Below are 24,175 nucleotides of genomic sequence, written 5' to 3'. Positions count from 1 at the left end.
AACGCAGTTATGGAAAATGGGAAGCAAACACTGGTCTCCTGCATCCAAACCTGCAGTTGTATCAAACTGGGTGGATACCCAACCCGCCTTCTCTTAATTAGGATGAACTCACATTATGTAGACGTCATCTGAACTGCATCACACGTACCGCACTCATTCGTTTGGCCATAACAACAACAAAATCCTAAAGGACTTTCATTGGCTTCACTTCAGTGGTATCAGCATGTTAGTTTTACATATTACCTGCCACCACCATCAGGTCAAAGGTCATTTGATGACGAGACCCAAGACACCAGATTGTTGTTGTTTATATGACCGCTAGAAGACGCTTAAATACCTGCGGGTCGTAATAATCTGCTTAAGGTTCCTCAAGGGTCTCAATAGAAATCACTTCTGGTAACCGTCTTTCAAAAGAATTCTTGTTTTTCAGTTTTTGAAAATATTTTTTTGGATAGTGTTGTTTACATTATTATCAAAGACACTCCCAGAATACATTTCTGAGTAATGAAATCTGTGTATAACTCGACTGGTGCTAACCAAGTACACACACACACACACACACACACACACACACACACACACACACACACACACACACACACACACACACACACACACACACACACACACACACACACACACACACACACACACACACACACACACACAGTGATGGAATTGAACTGACTGGAGAAATTCAGCAGTGTTCAGTGATTTTGTATCTGTTTCCAAACATCTATTTCTCCCATTGTAGCCACAGTTTTCAAACTCTCTGGCTTTTAGTGAAATACTGTAATTTGTCTATTCATACTTTGTCTGTGCTTTGTTCCTTTCTTGGCTTGCCATTCAGACAGTTTCCCCTCTTTTCAACTATCAACTGATTCAAATTTCTCCTATTGCAGTTTTACATACTTATTCATCTTTGGATTTGAATTGACAACTTTTCTCTCTCACTGACTTCATTCATTTCAGCCCACCATGAAAAAATATTTAATCACCTGCGTTTCTTTTGGCAGGTGGCTGCAGCTGTTTAGACTACTCTTCCTGTTGCTGCTGCATTTGACAACTGAGAGCATTGACTGCTAAAAACCACTTTATTCACAAGTAAGTCCAAAGACAAACAAGAAGTAAACATGTCTTCTCGTATTTGCTGTTGACCAGAAGAGTTTTCTAAACAGCTGCATTCCCTCGCAACAACTTAAAGGTGACAGCATGTTCACTGTGATGGATTACCCATCTCAAGCCGGTGTGAACTATCTAAGTTTCAAACCGCAGGGAAATAACGGCAACTTATGAATGCTGGGAAAGTAGGACTTCAATCCGAAAAGCTATAGTGTGCTTTGGAAAATGGCAGTAATTCTAAATGGAGGCAATGTTTTGTGAGGTTCACGAAAGATAACTGAGGAGGGGAACTGTGGAAGCGGAAACATAAAAGCAGCTCTTACCTATCAGGGAGCACTCTCTTTGTGTAGAAATCTGGGAGTCCATCATCCAGAGGGCTTATTCCTCCATTTTCACTGCAGTGCTGAACACACACACACACACACACACACACACACACACACACACACACACACACACACACACACACACACACACACACACACACACACACACACACACACACACACAAATACACATATAAACCACTTTCAAAGAGGTCAGTTTAGTGGGTTTCATTTGTAAGTGTTATGTTTGCAATAAAACAAATGGATTACACTGCCTTTGGTGAGATGACATAATCCAATTACAGCCATCCACTTTATATAGATTACTTTTGACAAAGACAGCAGTCACTGCCAGCAGGCATCAGAAAATGGGAGAATTATGCAGACATGGATAAATGGGTGCAGATTTGAGTGAAGGTAGTGAATACTGGAGGACTGCATATAACTTCAGATGGTTGTTTGAGATCAGAAGCAACTTACCGTCTCTGCAGGCATGTGCGCTCCCTTGTGCCTCCGCGGTGGCCTCGGCCGAACACGCGTTACGTGATGGAGAGGCAGACCCTGTGTGGGCAGCTCTGACAGGCCCTCCCAGGACGCCGAGCGGGACAGCGGCGACGAGTACGATGGCACGGAGGGTGGCGGAGAGGAGCTGGAGTCGTCACACAGGCCTGATAACAACAAAAAAACAACAAAAAAGGCTTGTAGAACATGGGAAGGCAAGAAAGTGAGAAGGAGCTGTCAAGGAAAGGAATAACAGGGAGTCATCATTTCTGCTACAGAACTATCACATTTAAAACAATCGGCGAGTGCTCTGAGTTATACCGACTCACTTTGGCTCAGACTGGATTAAAGCAGCCATTAACAAACTTCTCAGACGAAGAGACGGGAAAGGGAAGAAAGGACTCAACAGAAACCACACTAATGGAGCTGTGGGAGTGACAGGATGGGGTCAGCGCGAGACGGGAAAGAGGGAGAGAGGAGGATAAAAGGATGTGCAGCAGTACTCACTCAGCCTGGTAGAGACAGGTCGGATTCTTCTTGTTCTCGAACTGCGCTTCTTAATGGCTATTGTGTCCTTGGAGAAAAAAGAAAAGGAAAAGTTGTTGAGATGCTGAGGGAAGGAATTAGAGTGAGACACATGCAGAAGTTAGTCAACACAAATTATACACGTCCTCCTGTAGGACTGTCAGAGCTTTTGTCAAATCAAGGCACGGATTTTAGACAACCTTTTAAACATAGTGCTCTACTGATTTAATGCAAAGGCTCACTAACTGAACTGTATTCTGTTTAGTGCAAAATTTTGAAATATTAGCAGGCTAACACACTAAATTAAGATGGTGAATATGGTAAAAATTACATTTCATTAAAATGTAATATATTTTACTGAAAAATTATCTAAATCTAAAATTATTTTCAGAATAATTAAAACACTCCTTAATCTGCATTATGCTGATTATTTTGGGGGCAAAACAAAGAAGGTGTGGGCCACACTTTGACTGAGGACCCCAAATTGGGCTGCTCTGAGTTACCGGGATCATAATGGCCGACACAGACCTGCTGCAGCAGTCCATAAAGACCTTTGAATGCCGCTTACTATTCGGTTTTACTGAGAGACACAGCATGGTGTCATCCGTATAATATTGGAAGGAAATGTTCAAATGTATAATTTTAAGGACACACATGGGAGAGAAAATGATGGAACCTAAGAAGAATCCTTGAGGGACTTCACAGGAGATATGTTAATAGTCATCTACAGCAAGTTGAACGTAGTAATGTCATCATAATCAAGCGCTATGAGCAGATAATTAAGACCAGATTCAGGAATGTTAACTTGCCTCTAGATCAAAACTGATCCCAACCCAAATATGTGTTAATTAACTGAAGGTAGATTGTGTGAGCAATAACATGTGTCATGAGAGTGTGACACCAAAGTACTGAAGTACTTAATATATATCATGTCCACATTATATTTGTAGGGCGTTACACATTGAGACAGCAAGTTACACTTGCTTACTTTCTTAATACTAATATAAGAGTAATAAACAATGATCTCTATAACTATTAACCGGTGAAAAACAGAGGTGCTCAGCAGGAAAATGAATGAGTATGCTGATATTTTGAGCTTCCCAAAAATGTTTTCAATTCCTGGCAGGTTTTAGAGGAGACAACCAAAGTAACAGGAGGTTGGGGGTAATGACCGAACTGATTGTGATGAACAAGGTTCGGGGCTCATGGCAGAATCTTCAGATAATGTCAGGAAGACAGTTTATTCCTGCAGTTTTACCTGCTGTCTTGTAAATGTTGAGCTGCTCTTTTGGTGTGTCAACAGAGACGAGCAATTTACTTTTTTTAGGTTCACTCTGCCTCCCTACATTCCAGCTGTATTGCTCACATTAAAATCATATTTTGGCACAGGTGAGGAATATTTTGGCAGGTAAAAACATATAGAAAAACTAAATGGGCTGTTAGAAACTAATAAATAAGAGGTTCAGATGAGTCGAGGATAGAATAAGGCTTAAAATGACCTCAGATTAATTACAATGAAGGGGAAACACCTGAAAATGTTGAAGGCACAGAGTGTTTATATGTATTATTAGTAATATTATTTGGTGTACCATGTATGACAATAACTTGATTTCTGTTTAATGCCAGTCATGACTCCAGGGTGGTGATTATAAGCCTTTTGAAATATACGTATTCAGTTTTGTGCCTCAGTAACATTGGAAAACACTGGAAGCTTCTAAAGGCCAAAACACAACTGAATTGACAATCAATCATCAAGTCAAGTATTGTCGAAGCATCTCCCGCGGACCAGTAGGAGCCTTTGAAAAGGTTTGACCTTTAACTGCGGTGTTCCTGTCAAGAACGTTGGCGTGTTGTTTTAAATGTCAAAACCCAGATGAAAAAGCCCTCCTTCCTGCAAGTTTTGTCAAAAGTGAACCGCTGTTTTTTGCTAAGCTGTAACACTCATGTTTAATAATGTGGTAAAATAGCAGAAGAGCATGAAGCCTATTTAATTAACATACTCATTGACGCACGTAGGATTTAAGATGACATATATCTAATATTGCGATCACACAGCAGAATACACATCTCTGAAAACAATTGAACAGACAGTAATTGAAAATGGAATCAGGCTCGTAGATAAGTTCAAGAGGATTTGGAAAATATATGGGAAAGTCACAGTACGTCGCGGTCCTGGAGAGACTTGTAAGAATACAATTATACTTTGTGTATCAGAATTTAAATTTATATGCAGGCCTCAGAGGAAAAACAAAATGCTGGAGGAAGTTGCTGATCATTTTCCGATTTCCCTGAGCTTATCTAAATTTGTTTTATATTGACAAGAGTTTGCTTAAAAGATATTGTTGTACTTTAAGGAAATCCTTGAAATCTCTTTAAAGTAATGTTGACTGCAATGGCTGCAGGCAAAAACTACAACAACACATGACTGCACTGCAACTGTTAGTGAGTTCAACTGTATGAAAAAATTGATATGACAAGACTCTGTACAGTATGACTCTGTACAGACTGTATGTGGCCGTGAGACTGTTGAAAAGTGCTGTTCCTATAGAAATCTTGTGGTGACCACAGTATTGACTTAATTTATATGAATATAAAAACAAAAATTCAACACAAGCATGTCCAAAATGAGATAGAAACGAGCTAAAATGGACAATGACAACAAAATAAGGAAACGAGCTGCCAAGACACTGTACCACTTCAGATATGTAAAGAAGAAGAAATGAAAAGATGGAAGTCAGTCTGATCTAATACAAGGGGCATTCAAACAGTCTGCTCCTCTTGGACATGATTGCAGTGCAGCACTGTGATGGCCATCAAGTAGAGGGAAGCTATAACCTCGTTGCTTGAGTGTTTTTGTGAGAAGTGACATTGCGCCACACACTTCAGGTCATTTTTGACAAAAGTTTTCCCTCAGAAGCCTCAGAGAGTTACAGTAGGACTCAGCGGTGACCGTCTGACCCTGGGGGATGAATTCACGGTGCACAACCTTGCGCATGTCAAAGACAACCCACCTGGTTGCGCTGCTGACTTGACGCATCGTCTTTGGTCTTGAACAGTGATGTTCTGCCCATCTGAAATGCTAATGACACTGAAAACAGCTTGCCGGCTCATTGCCTCATTGCTGTAGACTTTCTGAAGCATTTCAAGAGTCTTTGTTGCAGATTTCCAGAGTTTAATACAAACTTTGGCGTGTGCTTTCTGCTCAAGTTCATGGTGAAATCACTGATGTGCCCAGACCAGTGGTCACATAAACATGTGTAACTCAGGTGCTGATGTTGATCAAGCAACATAACTTAAAACACTTACTCATGGAGGTTACAGCTTCCTTCTGCTCCGTGCACGTTTCTGTGCTGCACTGCATTTGTGTGCAACAAGAGGAGTCTTTGAACTTTAGGATTGTCCCTCGTATTGGGCTCAGACCCAGAAAAACAGAAACACACGTCCGTACATGCACACACTCACTATGCTGGTGCTGAGCTCTTCGTCTGTGATGTCCAGAGAGTCTCTGTGTCTGTTAAACCTCCATCCTGTCCCATCTTCACATGTTCCCTCCCAGCATTTAAGATGAGACACCTGCCGGGTCTGAGACAGACAGTGATCTTAAGTCTTCTGACACACCCTCGATCACTTAATCTGTGCCTCCCTCAAACACATTTTTACAGTAAGTCCTTTGTGTTTACCAGGGTCTTGTGGGTGGCGTAGAGCTCCTGCAATATTTGGTCCACGATGGAGTTGGTGAGATAAGAAACCACTGACAGCTTGACTTCTCTGCAGAAGATTGGGTTAGAGGAGAGGGAGAGACAGACGGGAAGAGGCTTGGTCAGAGTGAGAGCAAATCAATATCCTACAGAGCAAAGTTAGACTTATTGGTGCTGCTTCATCCTCGCTCTTACTCCAAGGCTCTGTGGATGTCCTGCGCTGCTCTCTCCATCAGGGCAGTACGGATGGCAGAGCGAGGGATGGACACCCGCTCGGAGACGGATGAGAGTGGAGGACTTAATCTCTCCGCCGCAGAAGAAGATAAAGGACAGAGTTCGCGACAGAGAGACACCATCGAGTCCACGATCACCTGAAATGGACGCCGGTTATCAGTGACTCTGTCGTCTGTTATGGATCACAGTGTGAAAACGAGGCTGTTGGATCTACCTGCAGCTCCTTGTCTGCAGCTTTGGCAAGTTCCCCGGCCAGAGAGTCCAGTCTCTGCCGCACCGGCCCGTCCACAGACAGCACATGAGCCAGCTCACACAGTGAAGGGTAGAGCTGTGGAGAGAAATCATTCATTCATGTGCAGCACGAGAATAATGCAAATATTACCCTCGTACATTTCACATCACTCACAGCGCGAGAGTTCCTGGCCTCTTTTAGCACTTGTTTAGCAGCTTGAATCTCCTCCATCTCCCCGACGCCTCGCAGCAAACACACCTGCTGCTGGACGCGCACACAGAGGCGCTCCATCACCTTGGAAACAGACAGGCGGGGGTGTGTTATGGGAGCAAACACTCATAAAACAACTGGCAAACATACTGTACACAGAGATGATTGCAACCTGTTCGGCAGTGCTGGTGACCAGGCCTTGGTGCAGCCGCAGAGCCTGTCTCTGAGAGAAGCGCTGGGTCTGGTTGTTCCTCACCAAAGCACGCTGGATCTGTGGGGCAGGAGACAGACACAATTATAAACAAAAACGTGAGGACAAACAGGAAATAGGAGACGATGATGCAGCAGAGGGAACAAAAAGTAGGGATGTTCATTGCTCATTTTAGATCTCAGCCCCAGTTCTCAAAAACACCTTGAGACTAAGATGATTGACCTGAAAACCTTTTTAAGTGTCAGAGTTGTGTCCTAAAAGCTTTTAAAAATGAACATAATGTCTCCCTGTAGGAGGATAAGAGCAGAAAACTCTAGAACATGCAGATACTTTTTTTTTAAATTGTTTTTAGTCATTTACTTTTCTCCTTGACATTGATGCTCGCTGTATCAAAGTAAATTATCTTTACCTAAAGTCTAATATATGAATGTCCTCTGGCTGAAATGCTGGTTTTCTCATGCTTTCAGTTTCCATATAAATAAATGAATGGCTGGATGGAGTTTTTGCAGGTTTAAAGTGTATTCCACGCTGTCTTCAGCACCACGGACAGTGGACGTTAAGAAGCTCTTCATGGTATGTGCTTGCATTTGATCTGAAGTGCTGCTCTGGGAAACTCTTCTAGAAATCTCTTTCAGCTTCAGGCTAAAATGATCTTTGTATGATTGTAAGTCTGAGATGAGATGAGATGATTTCCTCGTTTGGTGAATCACACAGTTCCACCAGTTTGTGTGGAACTATACTGATTTCTTCAGCTTTAGGATTTTCATGATAAAATGCCTCTTTTATGACACAGAGTCTGAATATCTGCCCTTTGACTAAGATCTCATAGAGTCTCACATTTGCTGCGTCTTTTATCTCTTATTTTAGAAGTCAAACTTGAGGATGTTCTGTCAAAGTATTTCTTCCAGACAGTGACTGCAATGACGTCCAGTGTGAGATGCTAACCTTGGTCAGTGCCTGCTCCGTCCTCTCGGGGGCGCTGCGGTACGCCTGGCTGATGTCACTTAGGGGTAGAGGCATGTACTGCAAGGTGAAATTACTGAGAGGGAAGAGAGCAGAGGAGAGGAGGAGGAGGCGAGTCATTGAGGGAGACAGAAGCGGACTAAAAAGAGAAAATAAAGTGGGTTACAGATTCCAGGGTTAGTTAAGTTGAATATCCCCACCGGACAGAGCGCATCCCAAAAATGTTCTTCCTGTGCCATGCAGTGAGTGAGTAATACTTTGATCTTTGCAGCCATGTCATCCTTAGCCTGAAGGGAAGTCTGGACCATTTAAGATAACAAAGTGGAAAGCAACAATTTGCTCAGCTCACGTTGCACATTTTTAATGTTCTATATATATATATATATATATATAAAATAGATGTTGATGACGTGTTAATGCTCTTACTGCTCAAGTGCTCGGGCCACGTCGAGAAATCCTGCTGCGGAGGTGTTGTTGCGATCCCATGTCACACTCCTGCAGGGCAAAACACAAACCTCCGTACAAGTCACAACAAATAGTGCAAAAAAGACACTCCTAACCTCATTCTCTATGTTAGTTTCCTTCACCTGAGCGTGGTGTTGATCTGCAGGGCTTTGCTCAGCATCTTGGCGCCGATGTCGTCCATGTGATTCCCACTCAGGTCCACTTTTCTGAGGCAGGTGTTGCTGCCCAGAGCGTTGACCAGCACCGTGCCCCGGGAGCGCAGGCGCGACTCGGACAGGGACAGAGACTGTAGGGCCTGGAGGGGCATGAGATAATCATGTGAGTAAGCTCTGCGTGTGTGTGTGTGTGTGCGTGTGTGTGTGTGTGTGTGTGTGTGTGTGTTGGGGGCATTTAGAAATACATTTAGAAACAAATGAGACTGAGAAAACAAACTGAAAAGACTATGTAGTGGAAAGAGAAGACAAGGCCAGCCAAGAGGATAAAGATAAATTTACTACATGGTGGTGTGACAGCTCGCCAAAATGACTCTACATGCTGTGTGCGTGAATTATTTACCATATGTGTGTGTAGTGATATCGACACTGTACCCTCAAAGAGAACAGAGGAACAGTAATAATTGATGATACAGTGACACATCTACAATGAAACATAATGAAAAAATGATGTGTCTTTGAATCTGTGTCGTATTTTAACTATAACCACAATGCTGATACTTTTACTGGAATAAATGACTTCAACTTAATCTCACTTAAAGTTAAACAAGTGTATCATTTTTTTTTCCTTTCCAGAATATAATGCATTTCTATGTGTCTGTAAATACAAATCTGTGAATCAGCTGCACAGTGTTTGCCTTCAAACTGCTACATGAGCACAGTGCAGGATATTTTTATGATATACTTTAATCACTCACACATTCTTCCTCTTGTATGAGTTGAACCAGTTTCTGTAAGACTTCATCCAGAACCCTGCAGACACAAAGCGCAGAGACAAACACAGACGAGGCCGGATGAGCTGGCGTGAGTCATTTCCTGCTGCAAGCGGGCCGTCTGCCCGAGGAGCGGCAGCCGGCCATGAACACAGAAGTAGAACCACGGACGTATATATTCAAGCTGGCATACGCAGGGCGCGCATGCTGGAGTTCAGATCACAGTGTGTCCATAAATAACTGCAGTAAAGCGTGACATGGAGCTGTGGCAGCACCTGTTTTTGATGTTGAAGTTCTTGCCCAGATGAAGGTGTCTGAGGGAGGGGTGTCTGGAGAGGGCCGGCAGTACTGTGAGCAAGTCTGCATCCAGACCTGTCAACAAACACACATACACAGAACTCAACATGGCATGATCCATTAGCAGCCCACTCAAACCTCTCCCACCTGAGGACAAAGATTCAAGGTCACAGTGGGATGTGTTGCAGCGTGCCACGGTACCATTGTCAGAGATATCCAGAGTGGCGATGGAGGCGACTCTGGGGAAGAGTTCTTGGATTACAGCAGCTCCTGCAGATCTTAGCTGGCGAGAGGGAGACAAAAGGGAAAACCAACATGTGCACAGACATGAATCAGAGTCGTTTTAGGTTCAGTCTTTGGGGGTTTGTTCTATTTTTCCTCAGTGTAACAAATTTATGGAGGCTATTTTATGTCTCTGTAAATTCTAACAGTGAGCTTTGGTTTGCTTGCGATCTGCAGCAGTTCTACATAGTAGTGAGGAAAACACCTCAAGCTACACAGTCCTTTGTACCTGTTAGCTTGGCACTTTACACTCACACGATGTACCCCAATAACTTGTTTCCACTGTCAAATTTGAGAGTGCAGATTGGAACCAGTTTGATCAAATCTAATCTAAAACCTGCTTGTCAAATTACTTTTTTGATTAACAGCAAAATTTGCAATGTAAATGAAAAGTTTTAGGGAAGCTATAGTTAATTGAGGGAATTTTAAAGGAAAATGAATGTGCTGATATCATAAGCACTAAGTATCAATTAGCAAGCTTGTTTGCAAAGTAGCTGCCAATTTGCACAACCAGCAGGTATGAAGTCAAATTATTATTTTCTCATCACCTATAGTAGCAAGTGTAAGTCTAATCTTTTCGTTCCCCCTGAAGCTCTGTCTTTCTGATTCAAACCCTGTTTTTACACTTAAGGTCCATTGGCCCACCACAGTGACTGTGTACTTGGCCCTGAGCACTTCAGAAACACACAATCTATAGCTCAATACTGTACCTAAACACTTGCTGTGTCAACACATTGAAGCTGCTGCTCTGCTAATGTGCTGCTCAAGTTACACCACCTGTTTGGACACGACTTCGGACTTCAGATGTGAAGATGAGTTCTTACCTCGCAGCCACTGATGTCCAGATGAAGGTCGTTGATATGAGGATTGGAGGTTAACCCAGTCAGCAGAGCCCTGTGGAGACGAGAGGAGTGACTGACAAAGAAAAGACAAGGAGAGGGAGCAGTGGAGGCCTCGCTGGCACAGCCGAGCACATCCATATGCCTCCAATCTGCCTCCATAATGTGTCGGAGTTCAGATAAAAGGGAGCAGATCCGGACAGAGAATAAGAGAAGACAGTTACCTCAGAACATCGGGGGGCAGCTTCATAGAGGCCAGGGTGACGTGAGTGAGGCTGAAGGCCGAGCTGAAGAACTGACGGAACAACGGCAGCGTGTCCTTCACCTTCCTATTGGATTTAAAAAAGCACAGGATCAAAGAGAGGAGAGGTGGAGAGATAACAGACTGGGACGAGATGAGACCGGCCACACGCGCAGGAGATGAAGTCACATTGTTGACATGCTGGATAAATATAAGCATTAACACAGAATTAGGAATATGAGTGAATATTGCTTCGGTGTAAGATGGTGGGAAGCAAGCGGGGTCAAATGATAGATAGCTCTGCTTAAATATTCATGAGTCTTATCTATGCAGACAGCGCCGGGAGTTCTGGTTTTAAATGGCGGTAGACACACCCAGAGAGAGGAAACACAATGTTCCAGTGATTCCCACAAAGCTCGTTTCTGATTTCCCATTAAGCAAGACGTGAAGATTACGATGGACAGAGAAGAAAGAAGGGAAGCGGATGATGCGAGACGAAAGATGAGGCCTTTGAGGGTGAAATAAGGACGATATCTTGCCAGATCTGGATTCTGAACTGCCTTTGTTGTTGAGGTAATCTTAAAGATTTGACTAACCTGTGCGAAAAGGAATTTTTTGAAAGATTCAGAAAGGAGAGATCAGCGCAACACCCCCTCAGAAGAGCCCCAAATAGCTGCATGAGACACAGGGTGAAAACGGTTAATCTGAGAGAAGTGTGTCTTTGTAACTGTACATTTGAACATTTGATCATACGCAGCCATTAAATACTCACTGAGTCAACACAGCAGTCTGTGCCTGACAGATCCAAGTGGACCAGGCAGTTGGGCTGAGACAAGAAGAGATACAAGTTCTGCAAACAGAGAGAGAAGAGAGACGTCACATCAGGCTGGGGAGGTGGCATACAAATGGAGCAGTGTGTGTTGTCTTTGTTTCCAGATGGGTCGAGCTTTCTCACCGAAGCATCCTCCCCAGAGAGGACTCCGGGGTTCTTGCTCAGGTCCAGGTGCAGGAGGGAGTTGGAGTACTCATCGCTGGAGCACAGAGCCTGAGACAGAGACACCACTCCTGACAGAGAGAGAGAGAGAGGAGGAGGGGTGGAGGGGGTGGGGGGAGGTGCAGATGAATGAAATGAAAAGGAGAAGAAAGCGAGAGACAAGAGAAGAGATGGAAGTTGTACAACATTAAAAGACGAGCAGGAGAACGCCTCAAAACATTTTGTGTCCTCATATTATTCATACAACATCTCGCAGCAGCAGATGTCACTAGATGTTATGAGAAGCAGTTCAATGTAATATTTAAATTCTCCACTGGGTACACGGTAAGATGAGACAGTAACAGGAGACACGCTGCCTGCAGTCGAGCGCAAAACATCATAAGTCAATATGGAGTCGTAGCAGGGCTAAAGAAAGAATCTGAGCTCTTCAGGGGAGAATTATCAGGGACTCTGGAGGTTTTATATCCCCCCCAAACCCACAGTTTGATCTAATAGCTGCAGGAGCTGCAGGTGGATCAACTAAGTTCCTCCTGGTACTGCATGGTAGCAAATCCTACAAACTATGCTCACACTTTTTAGGCAATATTTAGGGAAAGCACAGAAGGAACTAGAGAGGGACGGGCACGGACCTTTGGAGGTGAGCGAGGTTCCCCCCCCCCCCCCCCCCCCCCCCCCCCCCCCCCCCCCCCCCCCCCCCCCCCCCCCCCCCCCCCCCCCCCCCCCCCCCCCCCCCCCCCCCCCCCCCCCCCCCCCCCCCCCCCCCCCCCCCCCCCCCCCCCCCCCCCCCCCCCCCCCCCCCCCCCCCCCCCCCCCCCCCCCCCCCCCCCCCCCCCCCCCCCCCCCCCCCCCCCCCCCCCCCCCCCCCCCCCCCCCCCCCCCCCCCCCCCCCCCCCCCCCCCCCCCCCCCCCCCCCCCCCCCCCCCCCCCCCCCCCCCCCCCCCCCCCCCCCCCCCCCCCCCCCCCCCCCCCCCCCCCCCCCCCCCCCCCCCCCCCCCCCCCCCCCCCCCCCCCCCCCCCCCCCCCCCCCCCCCCCCCCCCCCCCCCCCCCCCCCCCCCCCCCCCCCCCCCCCCCCCCCCCCCCCCCCCCCCCCCCCCCCTGAGGAGACGAAGTCCTTTACTGAGGCGACACACCTGCTGGATTAAGTTGGACACACCTGCAGCACAAGAGATACAAAGAGACACTGAGTTAAAGAATCATATGTTACTTGAAAATAATGCTCAGTTTATCACCCTTTCTGGCATAAATTCTGAGCCACCAGATGGGATTTATTCCTAAATCAATGACTGTTTTTTTTCACATTATTATGTTTTTCCCCTTGATTGGTAAATTAACAAAACTAGAGAACAAAATGTGGATTTAATAGAATAAGAAACCGACAGACACTCTTTTTAACGATGTTTCAAGTAGACCTTATTCAGGTACGATTTTGATCTGGTCAGATAGGATTCAGTAAAAACAGGACTTTCTCTTTCTCTCTTCCTCAGTTTCTTTCAAATGGAAAACCACCATGATGTCCCACAGTGGTTTGTGAACTGCTGTTTTGAAGCCTTAAATCTAGCATTTCGTCACCATCTTGGTTTGTTGGATTCAGAAGTGACCATATTTGGACAACCTGTGAAGGAGCGAGGGATGGATCTGACTGAGAACCTGAGGAAACTGCGTCCACCCACCAGCCCTGGAAACTTGACTGCACCCCAGGCGTGTCAATCAAATTAGGCATGTCAATCAAACCAGGCATGTCAATCAAATCAGGCATGTCAATCAAAGCAGGCACGACCCCAAACAAACCTCTCTGTAAGGACTAATATTCAATTAATTGTGGAACTATTTTCAGAAGGACCACCACAACACTTATCAGAAGGAGGGAATTTATCTAATGACATCATAATGAAAATCAAAATTTGACTTTTTATTTCATGAAAGAAGTTGACGCTTTTTGAATTGGAGTCTAGTGGAGCCAGAGTTTTTTTTGGAACAAAAAAAATCTTTGAGTCTTTGAGAGGAAGAATTGCACTTCTTCCTCTTTGGCTTCACTTTTCAGATCCGGATACTATGTCGATTTTTATATACAGTCTTTGGTCCTTTTCCGCACCCAAACCTCAGGGTTAAAAGCAGCTACAGGAAATGAATGATTAATGGTTTCATGATACCTTGGTTGTCCAGTGAGTTGTGGGCCAAGTTGAGCGAGTGGATGACAGAAGCAGGGTTCTCGGAGAGAGCAGCTGACATCTTCTGTGGGAAGTCTCTGTAAAACGAGTGCACAGTTTCATACAGACAGACACATAAGAGCTGCAACAGACTATTTTCATAATCAACTATAACGCAGATCCTTTCCTTCATTCAACAATTAAGATCTGAGAGCTCAATGTGACATCTTTCAATGTCTTCTGTTTGATTTACAGTCCAAAACATAAAGATGTTAAGGACAGCAAATTCTAGCAATTCCCATTGATTTGTTGCATCACTATTAGCTATAATGGGACTCAGCACTCCCTTCACAGACAAGCATTTAAAGCAGCACTACAGCGATTTAACTTTACAGTCTCATTAACCTGGGAGATTCACGAGATAATAAAGGAATAGTCTGGATCGAATCTCTCTTTAAGTTTTCATCAAGTTCCCAAACATACATACAGTTCCCATAATGCAACTGAACACTTGTTCATTAGACCCTCAGCACTTGGTAAATCTTAACACGTCAAGTTTTTTTTCACAAGCCTCCTGCTTAAAAAACAGACTAAGGAAAACTGATGTCATCAGGGGTGAGATTAGTGGAGGATCCTTTAAAAGAGCTACTAGAAAGCTGAATAGACGTAAAGTAAAGGACAAGTGCTGGAATTAAAACTCACGATTTTAACCCAGCGTTCTCCAGAGTGATCTCCTCCAGGCTGGAGGATTTGCTGACCGTGTGCAGGACCTGCTCGGCGACCTCTGACCCCTGACGCAAAAAAAAAAAAAGAATACGTTCAAAGCAAACCGCCTGCAGCCTCATTCGGGGATTCATCAGAAACACAGCGAGGTGGACCAGAGAGTTTTGTACTCACAATGCGCAGGTCTTTGCAGTACAGTTTAGTGAACCAGGTGTTGTACGCCATCGATGCGACGATCACCGCCAAATCTCTGGAAAAGATCAAAGTGATGTAAAAAAAAAAAATGGCACCATATTTTGGAAGTAATAGTGTTCGACCGCTCCTCGTCCCTCACCTGCTCTCGAGGTGGCTGAAGTCCAGCAGGTTAAACTCTCGGTTGTCCTGCGAGTGATAGATGGTGTCCACATCCTAAGAGCAACATTACCCATGAGCCTGTGTGCTGCAGTACATGACCCTCTCATTTTGTGCACAGCACTTGTGCGCAACACTCAAAAGCACTCCGAGCGACACAGGCACAGTCCCACAGCTCTTACCCACTGCACTTCCTCCTTGCAGCTGATGCCATTATAGTCGCATAGAGCGGCGTAGGTCTCTGAGAAGCCTCCTGAGAGGAAAAACAGAGAGAGAAAGGAGAAGATAAGAGTCTGAGAGGATGTGAACAGCTGCATCCTTCAGCGATAAAGGCAGAGAAACTGCTCACAGAAACATTTGTCCAAATTATCAATCTTTTATTGGAGTGACGGCACTAAAAAGAACATCTGGGAGGCCATTTTTGAAGAACGTGTGCCAACTTCCTCTTGAGTGTGCCAAGTGGCGTACATATACTCCTATCTCTGGTGTGTGACTGCACGTGGATGCATGTGAGCAAATTCCCGTGTTTGACGATAACGTCTCTTTTACCACAAGCCCTCTGGGTCTCCACTGAAGTCTCGGAGCTGGGTGAATACTTCCTGCTGCCTTCAGAAAGGTCGCTGTCTGAATGACAGATGGATGGACTGCAAACATAAAAGAAACACACACACACGGCGAAATCATCCATCTTTTGATAATTTCTGTAAATAAAGGTCATTCTTCTTTAAACTTTCTTACTATACACCACGACACAGACATGCAGGCATTTATTCTGATTTGATCTTGCCAAACGGCGAGACTTACGCAAAAATGGAGTTGTTGAATATCCGAGACAGAGCGTAATTAATATGGCTGACCACGTGATTGAGGTGCTCGCGCGACTCAAACCTCAGGGAGTAGCTGGACTTGTCAGTGTCGATAATGACCTGCACAGAAAATGGACCTGTGAGACACTGTAGGCAAAGTGTTGTGGCAGGGAGCCAGGTATAGCTTATATCTCACTTCCTAAAGAGGCTTACACTTATATTGTGTTTATTAAATGGTTGTACTGCTTTTGATGCTGAACAGGAGGAGGAAGTAAAGTATTGTTCTTCAATTATTTGATACCACTTTAAACAATCTATTTACTTTCTGTTGTGATGAAGACTAAAGTGGAGGCGGGAATGACTTGTAGAAATGGCTATTACTAAGTAATTGGTTGTGATGGTAGAAATTAAGTGTTTGCATAAACATATTACAGAGTGTAGCTTTATATCTGACCCTTTACTCTGTTCTACTGTAGCTCTTTTCCACTACAGCACTTCAACGACCCCTAACCTGGAGCTTCTTATGACCCGAACCTGCAAGAACCCATAAGGTCGAGGTTGTCGTTGATTAAGGAATTGATTGTATACAAAAGATGGACGTCGCCCATAGGTTTCCTGTAGAGCGGCTTTGAAGCTCAGTTCCAGCCTGTACTGTTTCTGGTGGTTGCTCTCTTGGCAGTTCCTGTTTCAGCCGTACTCCAGGCTGATCCAAAAATGGGCAAAGAGGTGGTGCGTGGGTGGAGCTGAGATGGGCTGAATGAAGCCTGGTTGCAGGCAGTTTACCAACTGTCAGCCACCCTGTCACTCAAAGCAGCCCCACTTAGAAGTCTGCATAACTTTAAAGCTTTAATGCAATTTAAATGGGTGAGTTACATTTACTCCCCAGACAGTTGTCATGAACGGGGAAATTAGCTACAGAGACCAAAACCGTTTTTTTGTACCAGCACGTTAACATGTTAGCTTCTGCTTTAAAGTTGGGCATTTTAACATTGAAGTGTAGTCGAAGAGGATTGACTCACTTTTGTAGGCTGCCTCAAGTGGCTGTTTGAGGAACTGCAGTTTTGTTACTTACACGTTGGATTTATTTTTCAGTCCCGGGGATCGCTGCTTGGTTTTCGGGTCTTCCTACTTCCTTAGCGTACCCACAAACCAGAACATTTCAAATACATCATCTTTTTGAATTTGATCATTTGTAAATATCAGCATATTTATGACTTATATGTGAATTTTGTCAATCGGAGTTCGAAGTTAGGGAAGAAATGTAATTTAACTGTTAACACACTTCCCAGCAGCAAAAACCAGCTGTTTCTTTTTACATATATACAACTCCTGAGTCGGGCCAAAAATCTAGGTTCCATTATTTGCCCTAATAGTTTTAGGTTAGGTTAGGTTAGGTTAGGTTAGGTAGTTACTTTATTAATCCCCGAGGGGACATTTTTTTAGTGACTCAAGTGGCCGTTGAGTTGCTATAGCGGAAAAAGTATTTTATTAATCTTATCAGCCATGGTTGAAGGAAAGATTTGTCATTTTATGCTATGCCAAAAAAATAAAAAATCTGACTCACCCACCACCATACATACAAATAATGTGACCCTCGCCCTGTCCTGGCTTCTCGTCCCAGCCAAATATTTTTCCTAATTTCCTTTAGCTGTTGACCATCACATCATCAGACAGAAGAGAAAAAGCTAATATGAGAGCACTGATTGTGGCTCTGCTGATGAATGCGTTAAATACTTTTGTCCTGCCTTGAAGGCCAAAGTGATGTAACTGCTGCATTATACAACTGTACAGACAACTTAGCTGTAAGAGAGGAGCGGAGTGCACACAGAGTTCGGTCTTCACCTGATGATCAGGATGAGAATTCAAAGCTCGGATCTCCAAGAAGTTAAATGTGGCTTCTGCCTGTTGTCAAAGATACAGTCGACAAAGTAAAGCTCTCAGCTGGCATTAGAAAATGAAAAGACTCATACTATGAAGTAACGAGAGAGAGAGAGAGAGCGGTAATGAGTACCTTAGTGGGAGTCTTTGGCGCCAGGAAATAGAGACGCCACGTTGTAAGGACCTGAAAAAAAAGAAGAAATAAAGCAAATTGAATCAAGATTGTGGAAAAGTTCACTGCACACCAACAGTCCCCATGGGGAGAAAACAGTCCCGGGGGTTTCCATGGTAATAATGAGAAGGAATATTCATGTATTGATCCAGCTAAAAGCCCTCGATGTCAGAGGCACATTGTCTACCATTAATAGATGACGATCCTGTGATTCAGGCTGAGACATGGTGACGTGTTGCAGCGTTTTAACCACAATCTCACAAACATAACATGTCATCTCATTAGCATTAGAGTGAAAGTGGCTCATATATTTAACTTGAGAGTGTGGCTTTGAACTCACCGAGCAATCTGCAATGGTCATTTAGCATCTCCCCAGGTCTTTAAAATGGGAACTTAAAGGGAAGAACTGACAAATGTCACGACTAAAAGATATCCCATAACACAGATACACCAGTTGTGCTGAGTCAGGACGCCAAAAGCAAATTTTTGGTGCACTATCTCTGATGATTTGGCAATAAAATGTGGCCCGAGGTGCGTTGGATCATTTTTAGTTCAATGCAAAGTTGATCTGGCATGAGAACATTTGCGTCATGCAGCTCTTGGGTAAATGTGATTCTGCCCCTGACTCCTCTTCGTGAGAAGCAATTTATTTTCTTTTTCTTTTTTGCAAACACACCCTTAAAAAAAAAAGAAAAAAGTCAGTGTCTCTCCATCAAGGCAAACAAAGAGTAGTGATTCTTTGGCATTTCGCTGCTCTCCACTAACCCCTGAGTTCTGCCCTCTGCTCTTTCTCTTCTCCTCTTCTGCTCCGTCGCTCTCAATCATTTACTCCATTCTCTCTGATGGCCCCTGCTAAAATACTCCCTGAGGACACAGCCCCCCCCCCCCCCACACACACACACACACACACACCCAGCCCATGTGTCTCTCCCCAATGGAAAGCAGTAATTAAATTACAGCTCTCCCACTCCGCTGTTGTGTTTTTCGGAGAGAGCAGCTTGACACGGGACCGTCTGAAGCGCACATTGACAGCCTCTTACACCCACACAGCAAGTGAGGTGTCTAAAATGTAGTCATTCAAAATTCAAACTGTGCATGTGAGATGGAGAGAGAGCGGCAGAGAGGATGTGCGCTGCACTTCAAAGGACGTCTGAAGGAGTTGATTAGGAAGACCAGATTGTATCACATTAGGGTGATGAGTCTGGGTTACGGGTGCTAGTTAGGAGAGCAAAACAGGAGTAAATCATGCTGATTCAGCAGGAGAGAGAGACACTTATCCGAGTCTTCCACATCAAAGAGAGACCACACATGCATCACGCTTGTTGTGGCATATAATTATGCAGGAGTGCTGCTCCAGAACAGATATTCTTATCTTGTTTTGTTCGACAGTTTGGGTGAGGCCTCTGTGACAAACCCGTCAAGTAAAATTCATGTAACTCGCAGTGACGGAGCAGAAACCATCCACCTCAAACGAGCTTCATCCGACTCCTCACTTCCAACGCTGGTTTCAACACAAAACCTGAACACATCCGAGCTCCTGTTTCGCCCGCATCAAACGCTAATCCGGCACGTTTGATCAAACTCCAATCTATTCCTCCTGTCGTCCATGTGCACCCAGCAGGAGAGAGAAATCTTGCTTTCCAGTTCAGCTTTTAAGAGTGAGCCATAAATGAGACATGGATTGGAAAGAGATTATTGGAAAGATGTTTCTGGCAGATAGACATTTCAAAGTGTCTGAATATCAAAGGTTGTACATGCAGAAAGTCTCCTAACTGGCCGTTCCCGCCGCGCGATGAATCATTAAAGTATCCATTGAGTGGAAGAGCTGCTCCGACAGGGCCAAGGAGCCTTTTTATTTTTTCGGTGAAAGCTCATTTGCTCATTGGCAGATTGCTAGAGAGGCAACAGGAGCCACTAGTCTGTTAAAAAGTATAAAAACTACACTGATTTTGCTGCACTTCGGGCTTTGTTTAAAGGAAAACCATCAATTAAACCAGCTGCATGGTGGATGTGGATGCTTTCCTGCACATACGGAGGAAGTGCGCTGCCTTTTGCAAAGGTCCAGTCTAAGTTCTGGTCCATGGTAGAGCTGATTGCTCCTGATTTCATTCAGATAGCTGGCTGAGTTTCGCTCACGCAAATAGAGATTTCATATCTCTGTTCCATATTCTGTGATGAAAGCACCCTGATATCAAAGGCTGCGGGCTGCCCAGACCCCCAACTGCGTCCGCGGTGGGGCGCGCAGACACAGAGGAACGTACAGCCGCTCCCACAGACACTGTCTATCCAATATTCATCCCGCCGAGGCTCCAGCAGCAGCCACAGCAGAGGGGCAGCAGTCGTAACGCAAGTGACCACAGAAGCAACGCGCCTGCGCTCGCTGGTAAATCATGAAGATCTCCTGCCTCTGCTGCCGTGGAGACCAACACTGTGGCAGACGTCCATTAACACTGAAGCAGAAGTTAACATCAAAGATGCTGTGCATGCATGATGCACGCATCAGGCTGCGTTATGTGGCAGCATCGTCTCCATCAGCCACCCCAGTGGTTTAAACAGAAGCCCATTAAGACAGACCAGACCTCAAAGAAGACAGAGAGAGCAGCAGCTTACCAGAATTCTGTCCTCCGTCTTTCCATTTTTGGTGTCAAGCTTTATGCCACGGACAAACTTTATCGATGATTTATCAACAATCTTCCTGATGCTTTCTGTGGATGAAAACCAGAAGAAACAAGCAGATAAAGTTAGAACATCATTTCTCTCCGTTTCAGTCTTTTAAAGGACCAAACCAGCACATTTCATAACCTTAAAATTGTCATTTGCTGTCTCCTATATTTCTGAATGTGTTTCTTTTCTTTCCAACTTGCAGAGAACCTGGAAACATCATGTCTACATTTATTTATGTTAAATTATACTTTTGTCTGGTAATAACACAACCATGTGACGTCGTAAGGCACTGCAATATCACAAAACAACAGCATCGCTTTGACGAACATAAAATGAGACATAATGTTCACTGTGCAGGATTATTTGCAGGACCTCCTGTCTCTGCACATCGGTTTGAAATCGCCTGAAGTAGAAACACATTCAGAAATCTGAAGCATTGTGGCAGAAATTCAAAGTACACGGGTAGAGAGAAGACAAAATAAGTGAGGTAATGTACACCAATCAAACATATTGACCAGTGGGTGGACAGGCCTGCAGTCACACCTTCATCTCATAAGTGAGGGAGACATCAGGCTCGCCATTTAAACGGACCTGTCGTGGCATTTCAGATGATCAAATAATCCAATGAAGGGCATGATTATAAATAAATTACAGACCTCTCACATGCTAAATTAGATTATGATAGATTATTCATCTGAATGTAACACTGAAGGAAAAACACTGACGGGGTTTTAGGTCCAAAACAAAAAGGCACATGGTAGGAAATTACTATGTTTCATGGATTAATTACTGATTGACTGAATTATGACTATGTTTTCTCTAAATTCACCCCTGTGCTGTTGCAGCGCTACTGTACCATGAGGTATCATGAAAACGGTTCACAGTACAGTACGCTTCAGTGTTCCTCACAGGACCAGTATGACACATCTGAACATCGGTGTCTATGATTCACAGAGAACTGTTCCTGTCAAACAACATCAGCGCTGGTGCTGTGACACCTGACTCTGGAAACATCACGAAACCACCAGAGGAAGCGCTTTTACTCGCAGGGTGGGAACACGCGGCACCGATGCGCTATCACGGAAACATACAGCGGCTGCATGGCAGGAATTACATGATTCAGCCTCTCAATGACTGTAGCTGCACAGCATCCCGGCTGACAGGTTTATGAGGAAATCGATACTAAAGCCGGGGTGGTGGGATTTGGGGATGGAGCGAACACAGTCGCCGTGGCCAGTGAAGCAGCCATTTCTTTTTTATGAACGTGTTTATCCATATTTTCAGGCGAACATAATTCTTTGTGAAGCAAAGTTCAAGTTTTGTACCCACTTTACACGAGTATTTCTATTTTATGCCCCCTTGAACTTCTGCTACACCAAATTTCAGCAAGAAATATTACACTTTGTACTCTGCATTTATCTCCCATGTCTGAACTGCTTTAGATCGAGCTTCGCACCTGCTACAACATTAAGAGGATGCTCAGACATTGATGCAGACAATATAATCCAGCAATATAATATTATGACACTTGGGGGATCTTTCCTGCTACTTTTTGACACTTTTACTTTTTTGAATGCAGGACTTTTCTACATCCGTGTACATGAGAGCCACACAGACAAAACTCGGAATAGACAAAACTCCATCCAGAGAAGAGATGCAACTGAAGTCTCCTACATGTGACCTTGTGCAGGCCCGCAGGCCACCAGGTGCTCCTCCTGTCAGTCAGTGCAGGCAGGGCGGGAGGAGGCGGTGCAGCCGCCCGGCAGGTGACTGAATGAAGACGCAGGGATTCCACTGGATTAATCATCACAGTGCGCCTAATAGAGCCATTAGGAGTAATTAACACAGCAGCAGAGTCCCCGCTACCCTGAGCGTGTGTGCAGTAGGCGCGTGCGCCAGTGTGTTCGCGCGCGTGCACGACATGGAGCGCGAGGCAGGCAGCGCCGTGACTTTGACGTGTGTAAGCTGTTGCTGTTTGAGGAAAAACGGACAAATATTTGTGCATTCTGTCGCGCTATCGGGTTTGTCCAGCTCGTGCATTTTTGTTGGCGAGACACGGTTGAACACCTGCCTTCATCGGTCCCCCTGTCTTCACTTTCGCACGAATCACTACAGACCGGTTAGGCTGCAAGATGAAATAGTCCAGGGTTAGAGGGGAAGGACGTGCACTGTGAAATAGGTGTGCTGGTGAAAACGTGCAAGGGAACAAAACGCTACCAGACCCACGAGTACACACACCATCATTTCCACAACGCCCCTTTTCCTCTCTGGCCTAAGGCTGAGGTTTTTTTTTTTTTTAAATTTTATTACCTGATCCTTCCCCGAGGGGCACACAAGGTATATTTCCCCGCAATGTAAATAATTCATCTGCACATTCATTAATTCGCACGCACTGAGAGAGAAAGAAGCGCCCCCGGAAAGCTTCAGGACCAAATATAAAGGTGGAGCTCCTAACAATCATCCAATGCGTCTGTTCGGTCGCAGCCTCCAACAGCCGCGCGCAAGAGAGGCATCCCGAGACGGACTGACCGCACGCGCTCCCGGGGGCGACCGCGAGACACACCGCTACAAGACGGGAGGGGGGGGGGAGAGCAAAATAACCAAGCGGCAGTCTTTACCCACCTGTGATATCCTTGCTCACACTCACGAAACCAGAGGCAGTGATCTCTTTCGAAGCCATGTCTGTTCCTCGCTCCTATCGCCACCCCTCCTCCTCCTCCTCCTCCTCCTATTCCTCTTCCTCTTCCTCTCCTCCACCTCCTCCCCGCTGGGTCTCTCTCTCCCCCCCACCCCTCTCTCTCAGAAACGGACAGCAGGGATGGTCTCTCTCCCAGGCATTCCAGCAGAGCATCCGACTGCCCGACGCGCTTCCTGGAAGAGACCCTGTGGATGTTGGAAGGCTGGATGTTGGAGCGATGGGAGGTGGAGGGAGGAGAGAGGAGGAGGAGGAGGAGGAGGAGGCGGGGATCACTGAGGGATAATGAGGTAGCTGTAGTTACCTGTGAGAGCACAGAGCACGCACACAAGTCAGAAATTCATAGAGATTACAGCGGAAACCTAAACTAGACGGCTACTGTGTTACAAGACCATTTTGAAATCTTTCAAATGAATTTCAAAATATTTTCTTACTGTGGTTTTCATGTTTGATGCCCCTGGTACTCCACCGGAGAAGCAGGTGAAGGAAAGGATGTGGATGGAGCTAATCAAAGATTATGATGAGCAATAGCTGGAATTCTTATCCTGCTCTTACTAAAATTTGTCAAATTTAAATAACCGGTCACAGTATAAAGGACTACTCTAAATGTACAATGTTTATTTGGAATTTCTTTTCACAGTATTAGGCACATTTTCACATATGGCTACAGATA

General features: G+C 45.0%; 1 protein-coding gene across 1 annotated transcript in view; it reads right to left on the bottom strand.

The window, feature by feature from the left end:
- Positions 1–23,696, bottom strand: part of LOC138621282 (capping protein, Arp2/3 and myosin-I linker protein 3-like) — a 29,563-nt gene extending 5,867 nt beyond the window's left edge. The window contains exons 1-33 of the mRNA XM_069699215.1: positions 23,430–23,696; positions 20,754–20,848; positions 18,105–18,155; positions 17,936–17,995; positions 16,092–16,213; positions 15,837–15,931; positions 15,470–15,540; positions 15,271–15,344; positions 15,111–15,186; positions 14,916–15,004; positions 14,217–14,311; positions 13,165–13,219; positions 12,695–12,726; positions 12,027–12,136; positions 11,844–11,921; positions 11,668–11,744; positions 11,055–11,159; positions 10,816–10,885; positions 9,911–9,992; positions 9,688–9,784; positions 9,398–9,452; positions 8,610–8,782; positions 8,449–8,517; positions 8,005–8,098; positions 7,021–7,119; positions 6,813–6,932; positions 6,621–6,734; positions 6,368–6,543; positions 6,155–6,242; positions 5,937–6,056; positions 2,457–2,523; positions 1,929–2,116; positions 1,446–1,525 (exon numbers count right to left, since the gene is read on the bottom strand). Coding sequence (XP_069555316.1) covers positions 1,446–1,525; positions 1,929–2,116; positions 2,457–2,523; positions 5,937–6,056; positions 6,155–6,242; positions 6,368–6,543; positions 6,621–6,734; positions 6,813–6,932; positions 7,021–7,119; positions 8,005–8,098; positions 8,449–8,517; positions 8,610–8,782; positions 9,398–9,452; positions 9,688–9,784; positions 9,911–9,992; positions 10,816–10,885; positions 11,055–11,159; positions 11,668–11,744; positions 11,844–11,921; positions 12,027–12,136; positions 12,695–12,726; positions 13,165–13,219; positions 14,217–14,311; positions 14,916–15,004; positions 15,111–15,186; positions 15,271–15,344; positions 15,470–15,540; positions 15,837–15,931; positions 16,092–16,213; positions 17,936–17,995; positions 18,105–18,155; positions 20,754–20,848; positions 23,430–23,487 — 3,035 coding nt within the window. The 5' untranslated portion in view covers positions 23,488–23,696. The remainder of the gene's footprint in view (positions 1–1,445; positions 1,526–1,928; positions 2,117–2,456; positions 2,524–5,936; positions 6,057–6,154; positions 6,243–6,367; positions 6,544–6,620; positions 6,735–6,812; positions 6,933–7,020; positions 7,120–8,004; positions 8,099–8,448; positions 8,518–8,609; positions 8,783–9,397; positions 9,453–9,687; positions 9,785–9,910; positions 9,993–10,815; positions 10,886–11,054; positions 11,160–11,667; positions 11,745–11,843; positions 11,922–12,026; positions 12,137–12,694; positions 12,727–13,164; positions 13,220–14,216; positions 14,312–14,915; positions 15,005–15,110; positions 15,187–15,270; positions 15,345–15,469; positions 15,541–15,836; positions 15,932–16,091; positions 16,214–17,935; positions 17,996–18,104; positions 18,156–20,753; positions 20,849–23,429) is intronic.
- Between the last annotated feature and the right edge of the window lie 479 nt (positions 23,697–24,175).

Source organism: Brachyistius frenatus, unplaced genomic scaffold (assembly GCF_029030835.1).
Source record: "Brachyistius frenatus isolate BFR_SWC_R1_liver_20210118 unplaced genomic scaffold, ASM2903083v1 Contig_29, whole genome shotgun sequence".
Classification (NCBI taxonomy): domain Eukaryota; kingdom Metazoa; phylum Chordata; class Actinopteri; family Embiotocidae; genus Brachyistius; species Brachyistius frenatus.
This window is presented reverse-complemented; position numbering and strand designations above follow the sequence as displayed.